This window comes from Saccostrea echinata, unplaced genomic scaffold (assembly GCF_033153115.1).
Source record: "Saccostrea echinata isolate AGI-Se365-2 ecotype Australia unplaced genomic scaffold, CSIRO_AGI_Sech_v1 ptg000029l, whole genome shotgun sequence".
Classification (NCBI taxonomy): domain Eukaryota; kingdom Metazoa; phylum Mollusca; class Bivalvia; order Ostreida; family Ostreidae; genus Saccostrea; species Saccostrea echinata.
In genome coordinates this window covers 15750709-15773283 of record NW_026889778.1, presented here as the reverse complement: position 1 = coordinate 15773283, position 22575 = coordinate 15750709, and the positions used below count along the sequence as shown (strand labels likewise).

At 31.4% G+C, this 22575-nt stretch overlaps 1 protein-coding gene and 1 long non-coding RNA gene across 2 annotated transcripts; both read left to right on the top strand.

The window, feature by feature from the left end:
• Positions 1-8786: 8786 nt before the first annotated feature.
• Positions 8787-16134, top strand: LOC133195024 (uncharacterized). Its single transcript, XM_061330910.1, has 7 exons — positions 8787-8823; positions 10286-10553; positions 10693-10812; positions 11827-11932; positions 15327-15436; positions 15743-15807; positions 16069-16134. The coding sequence occupies exons 1-7, from the start codon at positions 8818-8820 to the stop codon at positions 16132-16134; spliced, it is 741 nt and encodes a 246-aa protein (XP_061186894.1). The 5' UTR covers positions 8787-8817.
• Positions 16135-19631: 3497 nt separating this feature from the next.
• Positions 19632-21862, top strand: LOC133194552 (uncharacterized). The gene is made up of 3 exons (XR_009722113.1): positions 19632-19701; positions 20281-20410; positions 21755-21862. It is a non-coding gene; the product is annotated as an uncharacterized LOC133194552 (long non-coding RNA).
• Positions 21863-22575: the final 713 nt, after the last annotated feature.

Here is a 22575-nt window from a genome sequence, read left to right as displayed (position 1 = left end):
ATAAAGGTATGGGCGCTTTAACATCTAAATCGTAAAGAAGCAGATATTTTCTACTTTTATGTATGTTTACTACATGTATTTGGAAGCATGGCTTTTTTCCTGATATTTACCCTGAATAGGCATTTTTGATGAGTAAAAGAATTAGATCATGTTTCGATATTTTATTACTTTAAAAAATAGAGAAGTTGGAAAATAACTACTATTTTAAAACCTAAACTGTAATTTTAAAATGTTTTATACACTCCTTATGGTTTTTGTTTTATGTAAATTTAAAGATTCATATCCATTTGTGATGATTTCATGCATTCCTTATCAAAATGAAAGAAAATATATATAATATATAATTTTATTTGGAAGTAAAAGGTTTTTTAAAGGGTTTTTCTTTTTCTGTGCCAAAAGAGAAATCAAGAGTAATTAGGCACATGCATTATCGATACTCTAGCCCATTAAACAACCTTAGCAATGTATTAAGACATACATTTGTTTAAAATCTCAATAAAAGAACTTTTATCGATTTTTTGATAAAATATTATCTTTTTTATCTTTTGTATCCTAATTTGGCACTCTAATGTCAATGACTGATTCTTGATTTGTGTTTGTCTAAATATTTATATTTTTCTGTTGTCAAGAAAATGTTGTATTTGGAAATGGGAGCTGATTAAAGATATATGGCGTATCTGAACTAAAACTAAAAATACAAGATTGAGTGTAGATGAGATATTTGTTATTTACGTTTAAATTAAAATGGTCACCGATTTTTTAACTTGAATAACCCCATGTTTCTTTACTTAATTGACTTTAATCTGTGTCTGACATTTAAATGCGGAGTCGGTAAATAAATCGGTTTTAGTTTTAAATTTCTAATATCTATGAAACACGATTGATTTAATTTGTTTAATTTACAGGAAAGTCCTATCTTTATAGAAAGTAATAAAACAAATAGAAAGATCTTTTTAATTTGAGTTATTCTGATCATATCAAAAATACGCCATATATGACTTTCAGGAAAAAAATATATCAAAATTTCAATCAGCTTACTATGAAAGTCAATACAATAAATAGTACCCATTGACATTTAAGAACCCTCTCTACACTGCCCGCTAAAGAGTTCTGATTCTATGGTATTTTTCTGCAGTTAGAGTGATCTGCCCTTAGATCTAAATTCTAAAAAAAAAAAAATAAAAGAAAGAAATTTACAGTATATTACTCAATTTGTAATTAATTCAAGTATTCTTAACATTTTAAAAGGCCAAAATAAATAAATTGAAGATGTTATTTACATGTATTGTCTCTATGGAAGTAAACAGCAGTAATTTCTATTCACTGATACTGTGTTGTGCATGAACATTTTTCCTGGGGGTAAATGCCACGTACTATATAGTGAAAATTAAATAGATAAGCTCAATATTAACACCTTTATACAATATATCTTTCTCAATGTCCAAAAAAAAAAACATTTTGCACTGGAGTAGAGAGGGTCCTTAAATGATAATTATACCGTTAAATACTTTCTCCAAAGTATGAAGCTCACGTACTAGAGCAAATCCAAACATGTTCACATTCATTTTTAAAATTTTACCTATTTTCGGTTTGCATTCTTGTGCATAAAAAAAAAAAAAAAAACTTTTTCATGCGAGTAGATGTGCTCTTGTAGATGCTTGTAAGAGAAGTTAATATTGGCATTATCTCTAAAGTATACATATCGATATAAAATGTATCATGTTCAGACATGCTTGGACTGTTGTAATATTACAAAGAAAAAAATGCAGATTATTAATAAGGAACTTTTGGAAAATTTGAAATCACAAAATTTTACCAAAATCAATGACATCAAAACGTTTGACTTTTCAACACTTTGTACATCCATTCCCCACGATGAATTAAAGTCCAGGCTTTCGGCACCATAGAACGCTCCTTTATCAATAAAAATGGAACTCGTAAATATACTTACCTTGTCATTGGTCATTTGCAAAATTTTCTTGTTAAAAAAAAATTCTGATTGCATTCACAAACACTCTGAAGTTGATATTAAAAAGATGCTTGAGTTTCTGATTGACAATATGTATGTAGTTTTTGGAGATCAGATCTTCCAACAATCTTCAGAAAACCAGACGATTACCCCCCCCCCCCCCCCCCTTATTAGCAGACATATTTTTGTATTTATATAGAGCAGAATTTAGTCAAAAACTTTTCCATTAGAAGAAGAATACACTTGTTGTGGCCTTCAACTGGACATTTAGATATATCAACAACATATCAGTTAACAATATTTATATGTCAATTAGATATATCCCTGTGAACTTAAAAAAAACAGACACCACAACGTCTGATTCATATGTTTCATACATGTATTTGGATATTTTACTGAAAAAAGACCTTAATGGTAACATACCAACAACACTTTATGGTAAACGGGATGACTTCAACTTTAATTTTTTTTATCGTCAACTTCCCTAATTAATGTAGCAATATACCCTCATCACCTGCATTTGGTGTTAATATCTCCCTGTTGATTCGATACGCAAGAACATATTCAATTTTTAAAACGAGGCAAGCTATTAACCAACAAGTTGATGAAACAAGGATGTCAATAGTCTCGTTTAAGGTCATCATCTCTCAATTTTTGTGGTCGATACAATGACCTAATCAGCAAATATAATCTATCATTTCAATCGCTGACAGACTTTTTTTATACTAATTGTAAGGCCATTAATTACGCACTGGTATTTCTACTGATTATTCCCTTTACTCGATCATAACAAGGAGCACGCGGCGGGTATGACCGGCCGGCAGGGGATGCTTACTCCTTCATGGCACCTGATCCCGCCTCCGATGGTTTTTGGAGGTCCATATTTGCTCTGCTCCGATTTGTAATGTTTAAGTGGACTTTGAGCTTGGATTCTGTTCTTTATATCCATATTTCATTCATTTTTTTTTTATCATAATAGTAATTTACAACAAAGATATATGTGTGCGTTTGTGTGAATATTACAGGTAAAGGGTTTAAAGAAAACAATTTATTTATTGCAGTAAGTTGTTTTTGTGTTTTCAGCATAAGTAAAAAATTCTAATGCTATTAGTAAAGGCACAAGTACACTTTAAATGATCATTTTCTTATATTAGTTTTAGATGTAGAGCTTTCAAATTTTAAATACCAATATCTCTAAAATAAATGTGAAATAAGATACTGTAAAAGTATATATGAAAGTGCAGTGTATTGCATAATAACCATGGGCCTGTAAGTCATATATTTTTTTTTTTCTAAAATAAATCATCTTGGTTTAAAGCATGATTGAATGTCCTCTCCTCATTTGTTTTAGTATCCTTTTAGCTGACCAAATGATATTTGCTGATCGTAGTTGATCCACTGTATGCCTGTTACCTTTTCCCATTTTCGACAACTTCTCTAGATCCACCGGTCAGGATTTATGTCAACCAAATTTTGAAATGAAGTATCCTTGTGTTGAGGAAATTGTTTGCATGAAAAGGAATAATTTTAAAAAAGCCAAATAGGATGGATGTCACCACGTGATTAAGAAAAAAAACCCACTTATGTGAAAGCATCCTTGCAGATTGTAAATTAATGTTTGTTCAAACCATTGTACTTGGAGGTATGATGGGCTATAATAGAAGTTTTAAGTAGAAATAAAAAGGAAAAATCTTTAAATTCTAGTCAAGAAGATCAGAGACACGATTAGTTCATATTGATATGAAAGCATTTGTGGGGTTGTGTAAATTTAAATTAGTCCAACTAATGGCCCCGTTGGTAGGGTTGTCTAAAATATAAGAAGTTTCCATTTAATTATGGAGGCGGAACCAACTTAAAAAAAAAATAATAAAAAAAAAAAAAAAAAAAAAAAAACACTGCAGTAATTATTCATTTTAGTGAACGATCATGTCAAGGAATTCGAATGGGGAATCAATTCTGCTCGGACCATACACGGTCCCAGGCCACAATGAGTGATAAAAGTATAAAATGGGAATACATGCGAAAAATTCTTTGAAGAAAATCTCCTAAACAGAGCTTGACCATGCTTATTCAAGCATCCGCTGGGAGTGTAGATGTCAATCTGTTTAAATCCTGACACTGGGGTATGGTGTGGTCGCAATAGGAAGTCAACATTTTAAAAGAAAATATTTTTAAATTATGAAATTTCAAATCAGCATTGCCGTTATTCAGTCATGTTAATGGGCAAGAAACCATTCGTAGTGCATAATTAGTCATAGTCTACGGGGTTTTGGTGGAGCTTCGATAAGTGATCAGAGTTTTACCTGGATATAGAGAAGAAATTAAAACTTTTTTTTCAAAGAGAGTAGCAGAGCCTCACTAAAATAAGAAATATTGCATGCGATGTGTGGATTCTTTCTCCTTCAAAGTATTGATCCTTCTTTTAGGGTTCAACTGATATCGGGGTTCATATATTTTACACAATGCATTTATACATGAAAGAATGTTAGTCATTTTTATACCCCACTGTTGTGTAATTTCCTCTTTGTGAAATAAACCCCCCTGAGGCTAAATTGAGGCCACAATGTGGAGTCATTTTTCTAAAATAGAGTGAAAAAAATCATTAAGATCTTCTAAAAAGCAACAGGGTTAGAGTAACTGAGACGAAGATTTGGCCCCCGGGTCTCTGAGTTTACTTTTGAAGGGAAGAGGCCGAAGAAATGTTACTAGAATGTTTGTATTAGATGTAGATGGATTGGAGGTGGGCCAATGTGATATAGGTGAGAGACGTGGCCTCTGGGTCTTTTTTTTTTTTTTTTTTTTTTTTTTTTTTTTTTTTTTTTGCGAAGGAGCCCGTAGCAATAGGCAAAGAATGATAAATTGAAGATAAATTGACTTGCGTCATCTTGTGAAGGTGGATGAATTAAAATGATAAAATTACGATTTCAGAAAAAAAAAAAAAAAACAAGAGCAGTCAGTAAAATTAAGATAGCACTAATTTAGAACACCCAGCTGTATTTGTGTGTCTAGAATTGGTAACGGTGATAAATGTTGTATATACATGAATTATTTGGTATTCGATTTTCTGATACGGTGTATAATACCCCCATACACCAACGCAAACATTGCCATTCAAAAAGAACTATCAGCAAATGTAAAAATCATAAATATAAGTGATATAATTAGTAGCATATTAATAACTATTTTACAGCTCGCCTGATACAGAGAAATTCAAATGCAAGGTTCTGTATATATCTGAAGTAAATCAAATCTTGTTTTTTGAACAATTAATTGCTCCGTTGCATGCAACCAGCCTCTTAAAAATATGCACTTTCACAATATTTTTGTTTAGTTTCACTTTATATATTTGAAACAAATTCAACGGATAGTTTAAAATTGTTTGTAATTTAACTAGATTTTCTTAAATATGACAAAAATTCAAACGAGAAAAGGACTTTTCAATCTTAAGGATGGACATGGGAAAGGGCTCTTCCCCTTCTCAATTCCTTATTTACATCATAAATGGCAAACCAGATTTTGCGTGTGCTGTGGAGAGAAGAATTGGAGGCATTTATATGCCTATGATTCAAATAAAATCCATGGAATGATAAATACAGTTTTATGAAAACCAAATGTGCACGAACGCATTAAAAAGTTTATCCCACGTAGATTCTATGTTGTTTTTGTTTTATTTTCTCTCTCTCATTTAAATCAAACATGCTATTCTTTACTAAGGAAACTGCATATAACAAGCAAAAAACATCCATCTTGCCAATTGAAACGATTTATCCCTTTTATCTGAAAGTATTGAATGCTAACAGCAATTACTATAAATTCAAATTCAGCCGTCTTGGTGAGGTGGCAATATTTCATACTAGTATATTGTCCCCGACGATATTTTTAGTCAATAAATGCTAAAGGCTGGTGACAAATACGACATAGAATGTAGCATACGTACATTGTCGTCAGTGTTGATACATGTAGTACGACATACTTTAGCACAGTCATATATTATCACTGACTAAAAACAAATGTCAGGAATTGTTTGGGGGGAGGAGTATTTTGCGTATGGGGAAATGAAAAATAAAGTGAGACAAATCTACATTGTATCTTGTTCGAATTATCGTATCTGCGAATATGGAATGCTTTTCTAAATCACCGAGGTATAAAAACTGAAACGGTAATAATTTCTGAAATTCACTCTAAGTAAAAATAATTTCAGAGTTGACGTCAAACATGTGCAGGGTTCTCCCGTCATTTCAAATTTCACTGTGCCGCAAACTTTACGCGAGGAGCTAATATTCGCGGGATTTTCGCGATCAAATAGTTCGCAAATGAACCACTATTCATAGAAGTACAAACGGATGCATGCACATACACTTTTTGTATCACAAATTTGTTACACATGTACATCGTGAGACCCCCCCCCCCCCTCCACCCAGCCCAACAGATACAGCATTTTAAAAATAAACAAACATAACTTTAAAACACCTTTTTTTAAAAAAAAATATAACTTCATAATTTACACATACATTGAAGAGCAGAGGAAATTGTGGTGTGCCATACAATCCATTTATGTAACCATTTTTAAAAGAAAGTTTGTCAGTTGATCAAGGTAACGGTACGTTTTTCGCATATTAAAAAAAAAAAACAAAAAAAAACAAAAACAAAAAAAAAAACAAAAAAAAAAACTTTGGAATAATAAGATACCCTTCGGGGTGCCCGTTATTTATCATCATTACATCAACAGATCAATAATTGATTACGATACTATAGGGTGACCTAACCATGCATCGGACACATACCTTTTACTTTTAAATGATGCCGATTTTTAATTTTATTTTTATGTTGTGATAAAAAATACTACAATAATGGCCTTCAAATTACGTCATGCTTTGCATCATCAAAGGGGAGTAACCAGAATTTTACAATATTGCAATTTTAAGAGTTGTCGTTCTTTTAAAAGGACTTCAACGGAACGAGTCAGACCTTGGTAAAATTTGTCAATGATCAGTTATTTTAAGGAAATTTTTAAAGAATTTTACTTCAATGTTTGTATAATATTTCTTAGAGTTACTTTTTTACTAGTATGTTTATTTCACCGCACATCGGACACAAATTAACCATGCATGGGACACTTTTCGATGCATGGGTAATCACTTCCATTTTCATATAAAACCCTAGTCCGATATATCTAACGTTTTCCAGGTTTTTTTTCACGATTTTAATATTTTACGTGCCAGGAAAACGCCAGAACTGGCGCCAGTACGAACATTGGAAATTTGCCACCTCAACTGCAGGAGGTATTCTCGGGTTGTTTTTCAATACTTGCAAACCGGGTTAAATGCTGAATTCACAACTTAATAATAGTGCAATGCCTGTAGTACTCACCATGGTGATAACCCACTAGACAAAGGCTGAGTTGCCAGATTACTAGCATTGTAAAACCTTTCTAAGGAGATGTGATGCAACTAGAATCTCTTCACAGTTGTGGATTGAAATACTCAAACAAATTGAACTAGAAGGTTAACTTTTAGATAAAAGATAAAAATGTTTCGATATCACTCATTTTAAAGCACCAAAATCAAGGTATGATATTTTTTTCTGGTTTAAATACCGTATGCCCGATGCATGGTTAATATTGTCCGATCCATGGCAAATTCTGACTTATTTCGAAAAAATCGGTTTTTAGAGATATTTTCTCAATAAATAGAACACAATTGTATCAAAAAATTATATTTTAACCACATACTACATGTTAAGTTCAATTTTGTAATGTTTGATCAGTAGCAATATCGCTAGTATTTATTGAAGTGCGAGAGTGTCCCATGCATGATGAATTCACCCTACTTGTCTTAAAGTGCCAACCCAATTTTAGAGACCCGGGAATTGTTAATATCACAAATTTTATGCATTTATTTTTTATGATATTATGACAACAGTTCAAATATCACAAGACAATGTGAATTTTGTATATTTTTCTGTATATAATGAAAAAAATTCAAAGCCAATATTAGAGAAACGTGTCGTCTGACATTAAAAATTCGACAAGCAATAACATGTATACAGTAACATGCAAGTGAGAAAAAACATGACATGCCATTGTTCCTTTATGCATTTTGTCCAGTGTGGGTCTGACAGAAAATTGATTTTGCAAGTTTAAGGTGAACACAGACTATAGGACACAATTAATAGTTAAGTAAATGTTCTAAATTGAAAATAGAAAAAAAAAATGTAAGATTTGTTTAATTTAAATTTCAGTTACAGAGAATTTAAGTTCCTGATTTTCCGATCATCGCAGATCTTACTGTGGCACAAAGATTTTACTATGGCTCATCCGCATAAAATTTTAATTGTTACATTGACATGGGCATTAAATTTTATTTTGTCGGGGCCGATTCAGTAAAAGGCTTATGGGGTGTATCTTTATCAATATGTTACAAGCAGAAAATAAGTGATAAAAATCATTTCCCTTGGTATTTGACATTTTTTTCTTTTCTTTTATTTACTTGGAATTACTTATACCGTGTCAAAAACATATTTTGCCACTGAAATTCTCTCTCCCTGAGGGATATAATGAAGATAGTATAATAAAGAAAGTAATCTGACTCGTTCGAAAACTGTACAGGCTTCTGAATCAATCGTTCATCAAAACGAGAACATGTATGAGTACTTGTGTAATGAAAGGACAACATTACATGTATTTGCATGTACATGAATAGAGAGAGGGGAATGCTTGCATTGGAAAATATACTTAATTTAAATTTAAATTGTGTTTAAAAAATATTTTTTTTTACTTTCTACAGAAATATTAAATGCTTCAAGAAAGATGTCTTTTTTGTTTTAAAGACGAAATCTCAAAGACGAAGATGAAAGTGAGTATGCTTTACTTAACTTTGACATAAAAAAAAAAAAAAAAATAAAAAAAAAAATAAAAAAAAAAAAAACTATCGTTATCTAGTGTTTACTATAGTGTCAAGTATACACCTGGCTTCGATTTACAGTAGAAAATACCTGAAACTTTCATTTACAAACATTTTTATTCGTTACATTTAGTAACTTTAATATTTGATTTACGAATTTTAAAAAAAAAATGCTACAATGAATACTTCAGAACTCATTTTTTTTTTTGGGTGGAAAAACGTTGTTTTTCGATTTATTATAGCAAATTCTGTGGAACTTTGATTTACTACAGTTAACTATAGCAAAATATTAATTAATTAATTAATTAAATATTTTTCATTGTTGTAAATTGTAGCTAAATATTGTGCTAAGATTTTTTGGTGAATTTCGATTACTTTGGAAAATACTCTGATATTTTATAATAAAAGTAAATAATTCCATTCTTTATTTCCTTTATCAAGAACTTAAACAATTTGATAAACTAAATGAAATAAATGAAACTTTAAATTACTGTAGTGAAACTTATTAATTTATGAAAATATTTACATGTAACTAAAATTCAATAAGTGAATTATATGTAATGTTTATTACAGTATACTGTAAAGGTGTGGTGGATAAGGTAGTAAGCTTTAGCCCGAAGAATCGAAGTTTAGATTAAAGGCAGTCATAGATAATATGCGCTTGGCTGCGTGATTTAGTACTGTTGTTCAAGGTTGTTGTTTAATGTACCTCGATTTCTTCGAGGATATTTCACTCTTATTAGAAACAACTAATTTCCACTGGGATGCTGCAAATTTCGACATGTAGTCGCTAATTAAGTCCATTAACTGTGAGGATTTTTTTGTACCAGCATCTTCTGCGACATGTGACCTCAGTTCTTAAAGGTCAAGCTGTCAATTTCAAATATGTGACACAAGATCATCCCTTTACTTGCAACTGTAAAGAGAAGAGTATCCTTCGCTTTTACAAATTGGACCACATACTTTTGGCATTTATAAAGATATGTTTATGGAAGATATCCATGTTTTATATTTGATATCACTTTACTCAAAGTATTGTCTCTTTTATTTCAATCCTCTGATATATAGTTTGAGTTCTTAAGAGATTTTTTTTAAAATAAATTAACCAATAGTTTATTTTTCGCATATAACAAACCTTTATCTTTCCAAAATATTACATGTAAAAAAAAAAAAAAAAAAAAAAAAATCTGTAATTGCAAATATTGACGTCCAAATTTGTCCCTTAATTTTTTTGATTGTTTGTGAAAGACCTGAATATTTATTTTATTTTTTGCACTATATTTATTAGGAACACCAAAATATATGTTTTTGTCATTTCAGTGCTTGGTGACTGGCATGTGGCAAACTAGCCCTAAGGATGGTATTAACCTTAAATGTACATAGTTATCAACATGCATTTCTTGTTTTATTTTAGTGTTTGCAGAATTCGTTCCTGATTTTTATTATCCCTCTACCATACTTTAGCATCGCAGAACTACCAAGCAGAGCATGTGAATATTCTTCTCAAACCGTAGAGCCGACAAAACTATGTCCGAGTACACAAAATGAGTACAATGCTGCAGCGAAGCGGAAAAATTGCAATACGTTTAAACACAATTGTACATCATTCCAATATCATTGTGTTCTTAATGAATGGATGACTGGATTAGTTGAAGTATGTGCGCCTTCGAAATTTATTTTTGGTAAGACATTCATAACAAAATACTAATATAAAAATATAAACATATGCTTTCAACATCGTGTGTAATATTTTGTATTGTTAAAAGGGTATTGACAGTAATTGTAGACTGAGTATGATATAATATTTTTTTGTGTTAACAGGTGAACAGTGTACTGAGTTCAACAAAGAACTAAAGACTATTCGCAGAAGCTTCTTAACAAACTGTTCTGCATTTGATCCACCATGTCCAAACCCATATAACTCCACTATGGGATATATGTGTAATAAATTCTAAAAGATTGCCATATTTCCACATACATAAATGCGTACATTTTTCTACCTATTTAACATTGCTTTACATTGAATTCAACTTATTTCATCATAATGTTTTGTCTTAGCTGCTCTAAGGATTTGAATTCAGGAAGAGAGACATTTGGACTGATGCCCGTCTGCTACCTGTCTGTCTATCTGTCTGTCAACCTACCGTGACAATTTCTGTCTAAAAACATGTACATGTTTAACTCTCAAACAACGGATTGAAATATTTTTAGATTTGTGAAGGTTGTTTCTGATATCACAATTTCCGAAATGTTTGATTTTGGTTCGATGAAAAATCTTTATGGTCAATGAAAGTAGGTAAACAATATTGAACAGTTTTCGAATTCTATGTTGTGAGACCTTAATTATAATGAAAGAGAAAGATTTTTCTCTGCCTGACTGCTGGTTGCCTGGAGATGTTCCTTGAACCCTATGCAATGTTAAGGATAAGGTTACTTAAGGTAGAATGATAAAATTCTTATTCAAATATTGGGAAAAAAATCTTTCAGATTGTTTAATTGATTGTATGTTGTTCTACGTCCAGTTCGAGAACTTTTCACTAATATAGAGACGTCACCATATTCCGGTGAAGGGCTTCAAATTTAGATCTTCACTTAGCACTCAGGACCATTGATCAGTGAGGGTTCTTTATCGTGCCACGCCTCGGTTTTTAAGGTCTCATCCAGATGACCCGCAACTTTCACTTCAAAGAGCCGTGCGCTTGACAAAGGAACAGTTGCTACCAGTTTTTTAATCGACTTAGATCAGTAGCGGCCATGATTCGAACACACGACCTCCCAATCACGGAGCGAGCGAAATCTCTTTTAGACTTGTTGATACTTGAGAACAAATGCAGAAGACAATTGACCTACTGACTCAAGGACATAGCTTCAATTTATGAAGATATCCAGGAATATTTGGAAAAACAAATGCATTTTCTGTCAAAATATTCTAGATTTAATTATTTTTATGAATAGATCCTGACTGTTATTTCACCATTGCCACAACTTCTAGAGTTAAAGAACTGCCTACAACACTGAACACATTGAATTCTAATGAAACTTCAAAGAACAACAATCACAAGTAAAGAAACATAATTTTTGACTTTCTTGCATTTGGCTGTTTCTAATGTCTATTGAGTTTTCTCACAATTATAATTTTTGTTTTATCACAAGTTTACTCATGTCATGGATGTAAGCCATAGGATATCGTTTTCATTTACACATGATGACGTCACATCGATTTCTGCGTTAAAGTATGAAATAAATCAAAATGTTTTCACACATTAGGACAGTGTAAACCATGTGGTAGCTTTGTGTAAAACATGCGATAGAAAATGCAAATTTCAAATGAAGACACGTATCTGTTGCTTAGTAGATATATTTAATGAATTATGAAAATGGGCTGAGATCATGAAAAAAGTCCCATTTTTCCAAAGGAAAATGATCAAATGTTTTATATAAATATAATTTTAATCTGGTGACATGTACATGTATAAACGGTATATGATTGGATAAAAAAAACAAACTTTTTTATCGAAGTAAAAACTGGGCTGCTTACTGCACAATGACTAATGTCAAAAACCTATCGATCCGCTTGACGTTACATTAAAATTCTGTACAGTTATACACAAAATATTGTTTCCCAGTAAATGCTTCTGGTATGGAATTTGATCCTGGGGTTTTAACTGAATATAGTTTAATTGGTATTGTAAATCCAAATTTATTGTAAGAACTAAAACATTATACATTTTCTTTTAAATATAGGTCAAGACAAAAATCTGCTCCAAATCTCAGGAGCGAACCTCTTTAAGTCTGTTCTCAGTTTATGGTCTTGGGCCGGAATTTCAAAACACTGCCCGTCGTCATTATAAGAAAAAAAAAATGATGAAAATAAATTAGCATTATATGATACGTAATTCTTAAACTTTAATTCTATACGAATCACATATGATATTAACTGTGTATGCTTTTTAATCCCATTTCATATATTTGTTGACATTAATTCTCGCCCAGTTTCATTTTCACTCGGAAAATCTTAAATCAACAGTTATGATTTCCTGGTTTAGGAATATAACCCCCGTCATTTGCTTATTTATACCGTCCCAAAACGACAATATTAAAGCGACAGTACTGCTGCAAAATATGTGCTTTTTCATCCAAATTTACCCAATATGTCATTAAGAAATAAGGTATAAAGTTGATGTAAGCAGTTTGAGAAACAGAAATATTCTCTACTCAAACAAAATTAACGTAATTAGAATCTGCCGGAAAATCAAGGGTCGTACGAACTGGAGCAATCTTAGATCTGTTTATTTGTACCACGTGAATTCTAAAACGGCACGTGCCTACACTGTAGAGTTTACATTTATAATGAATAGTAGGTGAAAGCAAATTTCAAAAACACAAATTATCATAACTATCTGATAAATAATCTAAAATAATAATCGTAAAGATTTTAGTCTGCATTCAGGCGAATTTAACAGAAATTAAAAGTACAAATGTTTACGTTTTGTCTATTGGGGTTCGAGAAAGGAAACACAAACTAATCATACGTTATCGCGGCAAATGTCAAACAAAATATGTTTCTGCACAGTTAAAAAAATTAGCATTTCAAATGGCAACAATGTTTATAAGTCAAAGATGTATTTTTTATGTTGAGATTACACTATTTTTTTTCTTTGAAAGCGAAGGAAAAATGAGAAATGATAACAACTGAACAAGTATCAACAAACCTGTCGAATAGAACTTTCGTCAGGCTTCGAGAGCCCTGCGTGAGTGTCGCCGAGTTCCCGTTTCTTCCTTATCCAGCGATTATATTAACCCCCAAACTAAATTTTACGCGGGTACGTTAAGGCAGTACACAGATCACATTTCGGCGTATTAAGACTTTTTTCGTAAAATGTAACATTAATAAATCGGAAAAGCCATAGATAAAACATTTACTATTATTATCCATTGTATAGACGTCATTGAGTCTGAGGCTAATAGAAGCACTCCACTACGACGTCATCACGTGACGTCTATAAATAGAAAAATTACCTTAATGAAAAAGTGAAAAGTTCAACACTTCCCCGGGGATAATTCATTTCTTTTTGTGAAAATAATTATGTAAAAACATTACTAGACCATGAAAAGTGCTGCTAGAATCCTACTCTCCAAACACAGAAAAAATTATTCTAAAGTTTCGCATGAAACCTTACCAAAATTTTTACATTCAATACATACGATCAAGGAATTGTCATCATTTTTGTTAATCACACGATTCTAGCAGCACTTTCCAAGTACAATAGAATACAAGCTTTCGATACAAACAAAAATTATATTTCACAGTATGCGGCGTAGTGTTGAACTTTTGCATCTTTGTTGTTATAGAGCGACAGAGGAAAGGCTGATCGGGATTTCAAAGCACTGCCTCTGTTCATTATAAGAAATCATGATAAGAATATATCAGCGTATCTGATTCTTAATCTTTAATTCCTTATGAATCACACATAACATTCAATGTATATGCTTTAAAACTCCCATTTCATATATTTGTTTACATGAATTCTCGTCACGTTTCATTTTCACTCGGCAAATATTTGATCAATAGATATGACGTCATGGGTTTGGTATTTAACCCCCGTGAGAAATACTTAGCTATTTATACCACCCAAAAACGACTAGATTTAGTTTATATTATGTTTTTGAATGATTCCATTCATTTCTTGGATCTGAAATTAAGCTTTAAATATAGATTTTAAGAAATCATTATTTCTAAAGATCACGTCATACAGCTTACTATGACGTCATATTGTAAAGGCAAGTAGGATATCTCTGGGTGTAGCCTTAACATACCCGCGTAGTCAGGAAAGTTGCTTTTTCAAGTTCTATTTTCAGTTTCTTTTTCTTTTTGGTCGACTTTGTCAATGTAGCAGGCCTACCGGGATTCCCTCTCTAACCATGCTCTTTTGTTTATGAAAACTATGCATGCGTGCATAGCATGGAATGTGAAACCCCGAACACGTTGCGATGTATATATTTACGTCCCATAAATAACTATTAATTTTAATGAAATAATCCAAATTATTTAATTGTAAAAGTTGTAATTTTCTGAAAGTTTATACATTTATGAGTAGTAAAAAAATTCCAAATCTTGTCGGAAAATTTTATCTAGTCAGTTTTTTGATGAGATGCGCCGTACTGTCAATTTAAGTTTATATTAGGCTTTTGATATTTCCATTAATTTCTTTGACTTAAAAGAAAACTGAATATAAATATTAAGAAATCTTTATCTCTTAAGTTCATGTCATATTTTATAGGAAATCTACGTTAAGTATAAAAAAAAAATAAACCTGATTTTAGAGTACCATGTGAAATTGTTCTCGTTGAAAACCATTGTTGATCTTTGCTGTACCTTGGTCAAGAATGGCTTTCGTGGGATAATAATTTCACATGTTATCTTAAAAGCAAGATATGTTTCATTTTTTTCCCAGAAAAGCTGCAGCAGAAACAACTCCTAGTGTCATCATAGTCGCTGTTGTTGCTTCTGCGTTCGTAGGCATTACAATCATCATTGTATTTTCTTTTTTCCTAAAACGAATCAGTAAGTATGCATCAAGCAATAGTTTCATTATCATATATTTTTGATAGATAATTTACAATATGACCGCACGTAGCAAAATTCGAATGTATTTTGCAAATCAATTTACAATGCAGCAAAGGCCTTCTTTTAATGTAGTGTTTTTTTTTTTGTTTTTGTTTTTTTTTTTTTTTTGTTTTTTTTTTTTTGTTTTTGTTTTTTGTTTGTTTGGTTTTTTTTTTTTTTTTTTTTTTCGATTCTAGTATTTGTATTATCTTGCCCTTCTTTTAAAATAAATTCTAAACTCTTTTTTCATTTTCTTTTTTAAAGAAAGAAGTCAAACAAATAAATCATCAGATGAAAAGACAACAGGAAAGATGAACTTGCTGCATTTGGTGAGAGAAACTATGTACTCGCACTTACAACTTTATCACCTTTAAATTTGGGATTTTATCTATATGCTAGGTTATTACAACAGAGAGTCTGTTTACCTGAATAATAGGGAAAACGTTAATATGTAGGATTTATCTCCCATCAAGCTCTTTCCTTATACATTGCATGTTACTCTTCTATTCTTAACTTACCTTTAGTTATTCTTTACTCGATAAATGTCTGCCAATATGTAACAAGAACTGCGAATCTCGATTTCTTTGTAGGACCCAGTTGAAACAAAAGAAGACCTGAAGAATGGAGAGTTTGCAAAAACACAGCTGAACTTGTAAATTATGTTTGCAGCAATGCTATTCTGGGAACAAACATGAAATTTCTCAACTGTAGAATAGATACAGTTGTACACGGATCATATACGATTGATTGTCTCTTTTTTTTTTTCATTACGATAGAAAGTGCAATTTATCTTGGACGCTAATGTTACAAACAAATCCAAACTTTGAAATCACCCTTCTCACTTGATGTTAAGGGTTCATTTTTATGCCAGCAAGAGAAACATAGGAAATGTTTTTTCCTGAAAAAGAGTGTCTGTTTGAATATGTAAAATATTTTATAGAGTTCTTTTATTATATTATTATTGAATAATATTTGGAAAATAATATTTTTACATTGCTTTAACAATGCCTTATCCTCTCATTTTTCTCGTGTAATGAAGTTCTTTTAAAGAAATGTTTCAACTGCCTTTTTTAATTTCTGATAAGAAATGTTTAAGGTATTTATTCATTTTTTTTACTCAATGGAACAAAAAGCTAATTTACTAGTCCATGTATCTAGGCTTTTAAGGTTGAATTTTTTTCATTATATTTAACATAGGGTGTCTGGTGATTGTATTATCTTTTGCTGCAATTTTTACTATAGAACAATAAGACTATTTTTTTCTATTAATTAATAAGTTTGGCTCGAGACATCATTGACTACTACATCGGGAATAATATTACGTGTTGCATACGAATCTTAGTTACTTGGGCAAAGGAGGTCTAATAAATCCAGCCTTGATTGGAAATGAGCATCTAGAGAGCATCTAGAGACAACTATTGATGAAATAAATACGCTGACATACATGTACCACATGTTTTTTTTTTTTTCCAGGTGTATAAATTTGTCATATGAAGCTCAAAACGCAATCTAAATGAAAATTCTCATATAAGAATAAACGTATGGGTGATTTTAAATTTTTTCATTATTTTAAAGGAGTTTTCAGATTTCTGAATGTATTTATTCATTACTTCATTACCAGAAAAGGTTCGATATTATAAAATAATTTAATTTTGTTTGTATTCTAGCCTCTGATTGGTTAATATCCATAAAGGAACACAAATTATTTCTGTATAACCTGGTTTGGTATGGGGACATCCGATGAATATCACTGTGTACCAGCCGTTATTACTTCTCTGAACTACCAAGATATGACGTCATAATATAATATGACGTCAAGTCACTGCAAACTTGAGCAGTCATGACGGGGAAATTGTCATAACTTTTACATTCCTTCCCATGGCATGTAGATTTTATTTCGACGTTGATGTTTAAATCAGGTGTCTGAATTGTTGGTTAAAGTTTCTATGTGCTGTTATGATGGTTATTATTTGCAATAAATATCTTTATTCTTTTCTCTTTCTGATAATGTACGTATTCAAACAATAACAAAAAAAATGAATATGAAACGCCACCCATTACACGTCTGTAGACAGAGTTAGAATTTATAAACCATGCATATATTAGACTGGCACAAGTGATTAATAAAGATAAACTGAAGAAGTTCTATGTGAATCTACTAGAGAAGTGTGTCTTCTAACTGTATTTTGCTGGGGGATCGTATGTAATTTATCCCATTTTGTGTAAATTGCGATGAAGAGTGGAAAATGCCCCCTTGTATGTGGGTAAGTTGAATTTCTCGTGAAATATTTTCTTAAGAAGAAAAACTCAGACTTGCCCCCAGCACTTTATATATACCCAAGAATACATTTAATTGACTTATGTTACAAACTGTTCTCAATAATTTTGTTTTTCACTTGTGCCGATGGGATTTTTGTGCAATCATCGGAAAAATTTATAAGTGTCCGTCACGTGATCAACACAGTCATGTGACATCACAAATTTGCTTTTTCACAATAGCTTATTAAACTCTCTTCACAAATTTACTGCAAATATATACATAGATTATAAATTGAAATCAAAATCTAGCTCAAAATATAATAGCGTATTTCTAATGTATATAAAGCCTTCGGACAGCTATGGCGTGTAAAACGTTGCTTTATTCAACAATCTTGTGATGTATGTTCAAAATCTTGTGATGTATATTCAAAATCTTGTGATGTATGTTCAAAATCTTGTGATGTATATTCAAAATCTTGTGATGTATGTTCAAAATCTTGTGATGTATATTCAAAATCTTGTGATGTATGTTCAAAATCTTGTGATGTATATTCAATATCTTGTGATGTATATTCAAAATCTTGTGATGTATGTGCAATATCTTGTGATGTATATTCAAAATCTTGTGATGTATGTTCTATAATCTTGTGATGTATGTGCAAAATCTTGTGATGTATGTTCTATAATCTTGTGATGTATGTGCAAAATCTTGTGATGTATATTCAATATCTTGTGATGTATATTCAAAATCTTGTGATGTATGTGCAATATCTTGTGATGTATATTCAAAATCTTGTGATGTATGTTCTATAATCTTGTGATGTATGTGCAAAATCTTGCTATGTATATTCAAAATCTTGTGATGTATGTTCTATAATCTTGTGATGTATGTGCAATATCTTGTGATGTATATTCAAAATCTTGTGATGTATGTTTATAATCTTGTGATGTATGTGCAAAATCTTGTTATGTATATTCAAAATCTTGTGATGTATGTTCTATAATCTTGTGATGTATGTGCAATATCTTGTTATGTATATTCAAAATCTTGTGATGTATATTCAAAATCTTGTGATGTATATTCGATAATCTTGTGATGTATGTTCAATAATCTTGTGATGTATATGCAAAATCTTGTGATGTATGTTCTATAATCTTGTGATGTATATGCAATAATTGAATTGTGGGTAATATTCGACTTAATTTCGATACCTTTGTAAAGACATTTTTCATTGGTCTCCAAAGTGAAAGTAGAAACGCTGTGAAAAGGAGAGTCCTCAGTCCGGGCTTGGGGTCTGTAATTTTATTTTACACTGATAAAGTCGATAACTTTTGCGCAAATCTGAGAATCCTGTTAGCAGTGAACATGTCCTAAAATTTTTGTACAACGAGGAAATTCTGCATGTCCATCCAGGCGTAGATGAAAAGAAAGTTGTACAAAGTCACTGTAGGTATAGGTACGTATAGGAGTGCAATTTTGATAAAAAAAGGGAATCATCATGATCATAAACATTTTTTTTATGAGAAAGTGATTGTACGCGTACATGATTACGCATTTTAGATTAACCCTTTTAAATTGTAAATTTACTTTTCCATGACTTTTTCATCGAAGAAATGAATGTAGCCCAATATTTTTTTCTTTGACCGAAGTATCAAACAAAAATTTGGATGGAAAACTTTTTCATCCTACGCGCATTGATGACGTTTTCTGTCCAATTTTTTCTTTGATACTTTGGTCAAAAAATTTTTTTTACATTTATTTCTTAATTTATTTTACCCCCCCCCCCTCCCCCAGAGGTGGGTGGATCAAGGCAGGTCTTTACTTCCAAATTTTCACTATGATTTTTATATTTTTTTTATTCCAGTTAACTCTAGTTACGCAGTATCTGCTTGCACTGTGAATGCCCATTGGATAACTTCATATGACATCATTTTGAAACAACCTCTGCACCTCTGTTGTATGGGTAATTATAAAATATGTATTAAGATTTACATGTACAGTACTTATAATTTAAATGATCGAACATCTACTTCTGTTGTAAAGTGAAATTAATTTGATTTTTTTTTCCTCGATCAGTTAAGAGATTAAAATGGAAACTGTATAAATTAACGGAATCAGTTAATTATTCTTGTGTATTCTGTACTAATTTGTTTTATGAAATTAATTATAATTATTTTACTCCCCGGTTGAAAAGTGTGGGGGGGGGGGTGTTTAATGATGGAGGTGTCCGTCCATCTGTCCGTCCGTCTAGCTGTCCATCTTTCTGTACAACCATCCATTAATATATATACTTTGGGATACCCATTTCTTATCAGCATCTCCTCTTATACCACTGAATGAAATTTGATGAGACTTTTACAAAATCTTTGTTACATATAGTGCCATTTTGCAACCCCTATTTTACTTTTAATTGGACACATATTTCAGGTTTCCCATAGCAAAATATGGACTTTGCCATTATAATAACATGGGAGGCAGGGGGTATCATTTTGTGAGCTCATTGCTCACAGTACCTCTAGTTTATTTTTATTTTCATTTTCAGATATAAATGCATGCTGTGTATGTAAAACATATGTAAAGTGTTGGTGGCTTAAAAATCTGAAGACATCAATGAGAAGGAACACAAAAACCATGGTGCATAAGTTATGTCCAACAAGTCCTTTAAAATACAGGTAAAAATTGCAGTACATTAATGAGCAAAAATTTCTACTTTTAAGGATCCTTCAATCACTTTTCAACAAACAAACAAATTATCCTTGCTATTTTTGTCTCACCTGCAAAGCAGAGTGACACTTAGGTATCACTTTACCCGGTGTCTGTCTGTCACACATTGGATTTGATATTTTGCACAAATTATTTGCATCGCACAATGACTTTTGTAAAATACCATAGTTACAAACTTTGAGACCATTGAATGTGACCTTTGACTACTTTTTTTAAATAGTTCATAATGAATGTATCCGGTTAGGCTTTTGATATTTAAGAGGTAAGTCTATGCTATTTAGTATGCGCACTGATTGTTGTCAATACCAACATTATGTGAACAGTCTACATGTCCTTGATCTTTGACCTACTTTGCAAAAAATACTCCAGACATTTAATTCAACATACATGTATGCCTTTTGAGTTTCGAGAGGTAGGGTATCAATAATTAATTAGCATTTTAATATGCCTGTTTATGAGCTCATGACACTGCACTTGCTGGATTATGTACAGTTACCACACACATTGAAATTTAAATACTCATATATTTCTATCAAAGTCTTACACACTTGACTATTCATGGATTTTTTTTTTCTTAGCAGGCAATAAGAACTATAATGCTAGTAGGAAATAAATACCTGACCACTCTTAAGATTATTTACACTTTTAATGATGCAATATAGGGAAGGTTACACTTCTTTGAAACACTCTAATTATATTATTCTGTATATTTTAAATTAAAATAAAAGAGCATTAGATATGTCATTTGATAATAAGTACAGGATTTTCCTTAGAAAGATATTGGCAAGGCTTGTCAGGTTTATTGTTAAAAATTTGGAACAGTGTATGAATGATTTTTTTTTTAGCTCACCTGACCTGAAAGCTTAACTAAGCATCTCATGTATTGTGATGAGGTTTTCAAATTTCTAAACTGTACAAATCATGACCCCTGGATGGTAAGATGGGGCCTTTCAATTGGGGATAAAAGTCTTTAAAAATCTTCTTCTACTGAACAACTTACTAGGAAAAAAAATGAAACTTTATAGAAAGCTTCCTGAGGTAGTGTAGATTCTAATCTGTTTTAAATTAATAAATTGTTGCCTCTAGGGGTAGGGTTGGTCCATAACAGGGGATCAAAGTTTTGCATGGAACTATGTAAGATTTTTTTTTTTTTTTTGAATGAAAAGTAACACATTAGAACCATTAATTTGCAAACATTCCCAATTTTTATACTTTTTTTAAATTATGAACCACAGGTTATAGAGTTAAAATATTAATTGGCATCATCAACTAAATGTTTTTAATATTTTCAGCTATGGATTGGATTCAGCAGCCAGAGTCACATGAGCACCAGATCCTTCTTGCTCCTATGACAGAGGGTCCTTGACTTGTGTGAAATTTACTGAAGCAGATGCTCCATTTGTCTGGTTATGCTATGCAATGATTCTGTCCAAATATTACAGAGGCACCAAAAGGGTATTGAACAAATCTTATGGGGGAAGTCATGAGGACACAAAGGATAACTGTCTCCAACTTTGAAGCTGTGCTTAATTTTGAGTGAAAAAGGTAATGCATGTGCGCATCTGCAAATGGGTGTCTGAACTTGTATAGAAAAAGTATGTGTAGCCATGTACAAACAATTTAAGAGCCCTCTATACACTGCACACTAAAGAGTTCTGATTTGTGGTATTTTTATGCAGATAGAGTAATCTGCCCTTTGATCTAGAATAAGATAAATTGACGTGTACAGTTTATTTCTTAATTTGTGATCAAATAAAGCATTTATAACATTTTAATAGGCTAAGATGACTAGATTGAACACTTTAATTTCCTGGTATTTTGCCCATTTAAGTAAACAACAGTGATTTTTGTTCATCAGTACTTCATTGTCTTTGAACATTTTTCCTGGGGGTAAATGCAAGGTAAACTATGTTGAACATGTAATAGATAAGCTCAACATTTACACCTTTACACACTATAATTTTCTCAATGTCTCCAAAAAATCTTTTCCTTTAGTGTATAGAGGATCCTGAATGCAATGAAATTTAAATTTTAGTGTAATGTTATATATTTAAATGTTTATGAAAAAATCAATGAATTAAATCAGATAAAACTGTTTTGTTTTATGCAAAAA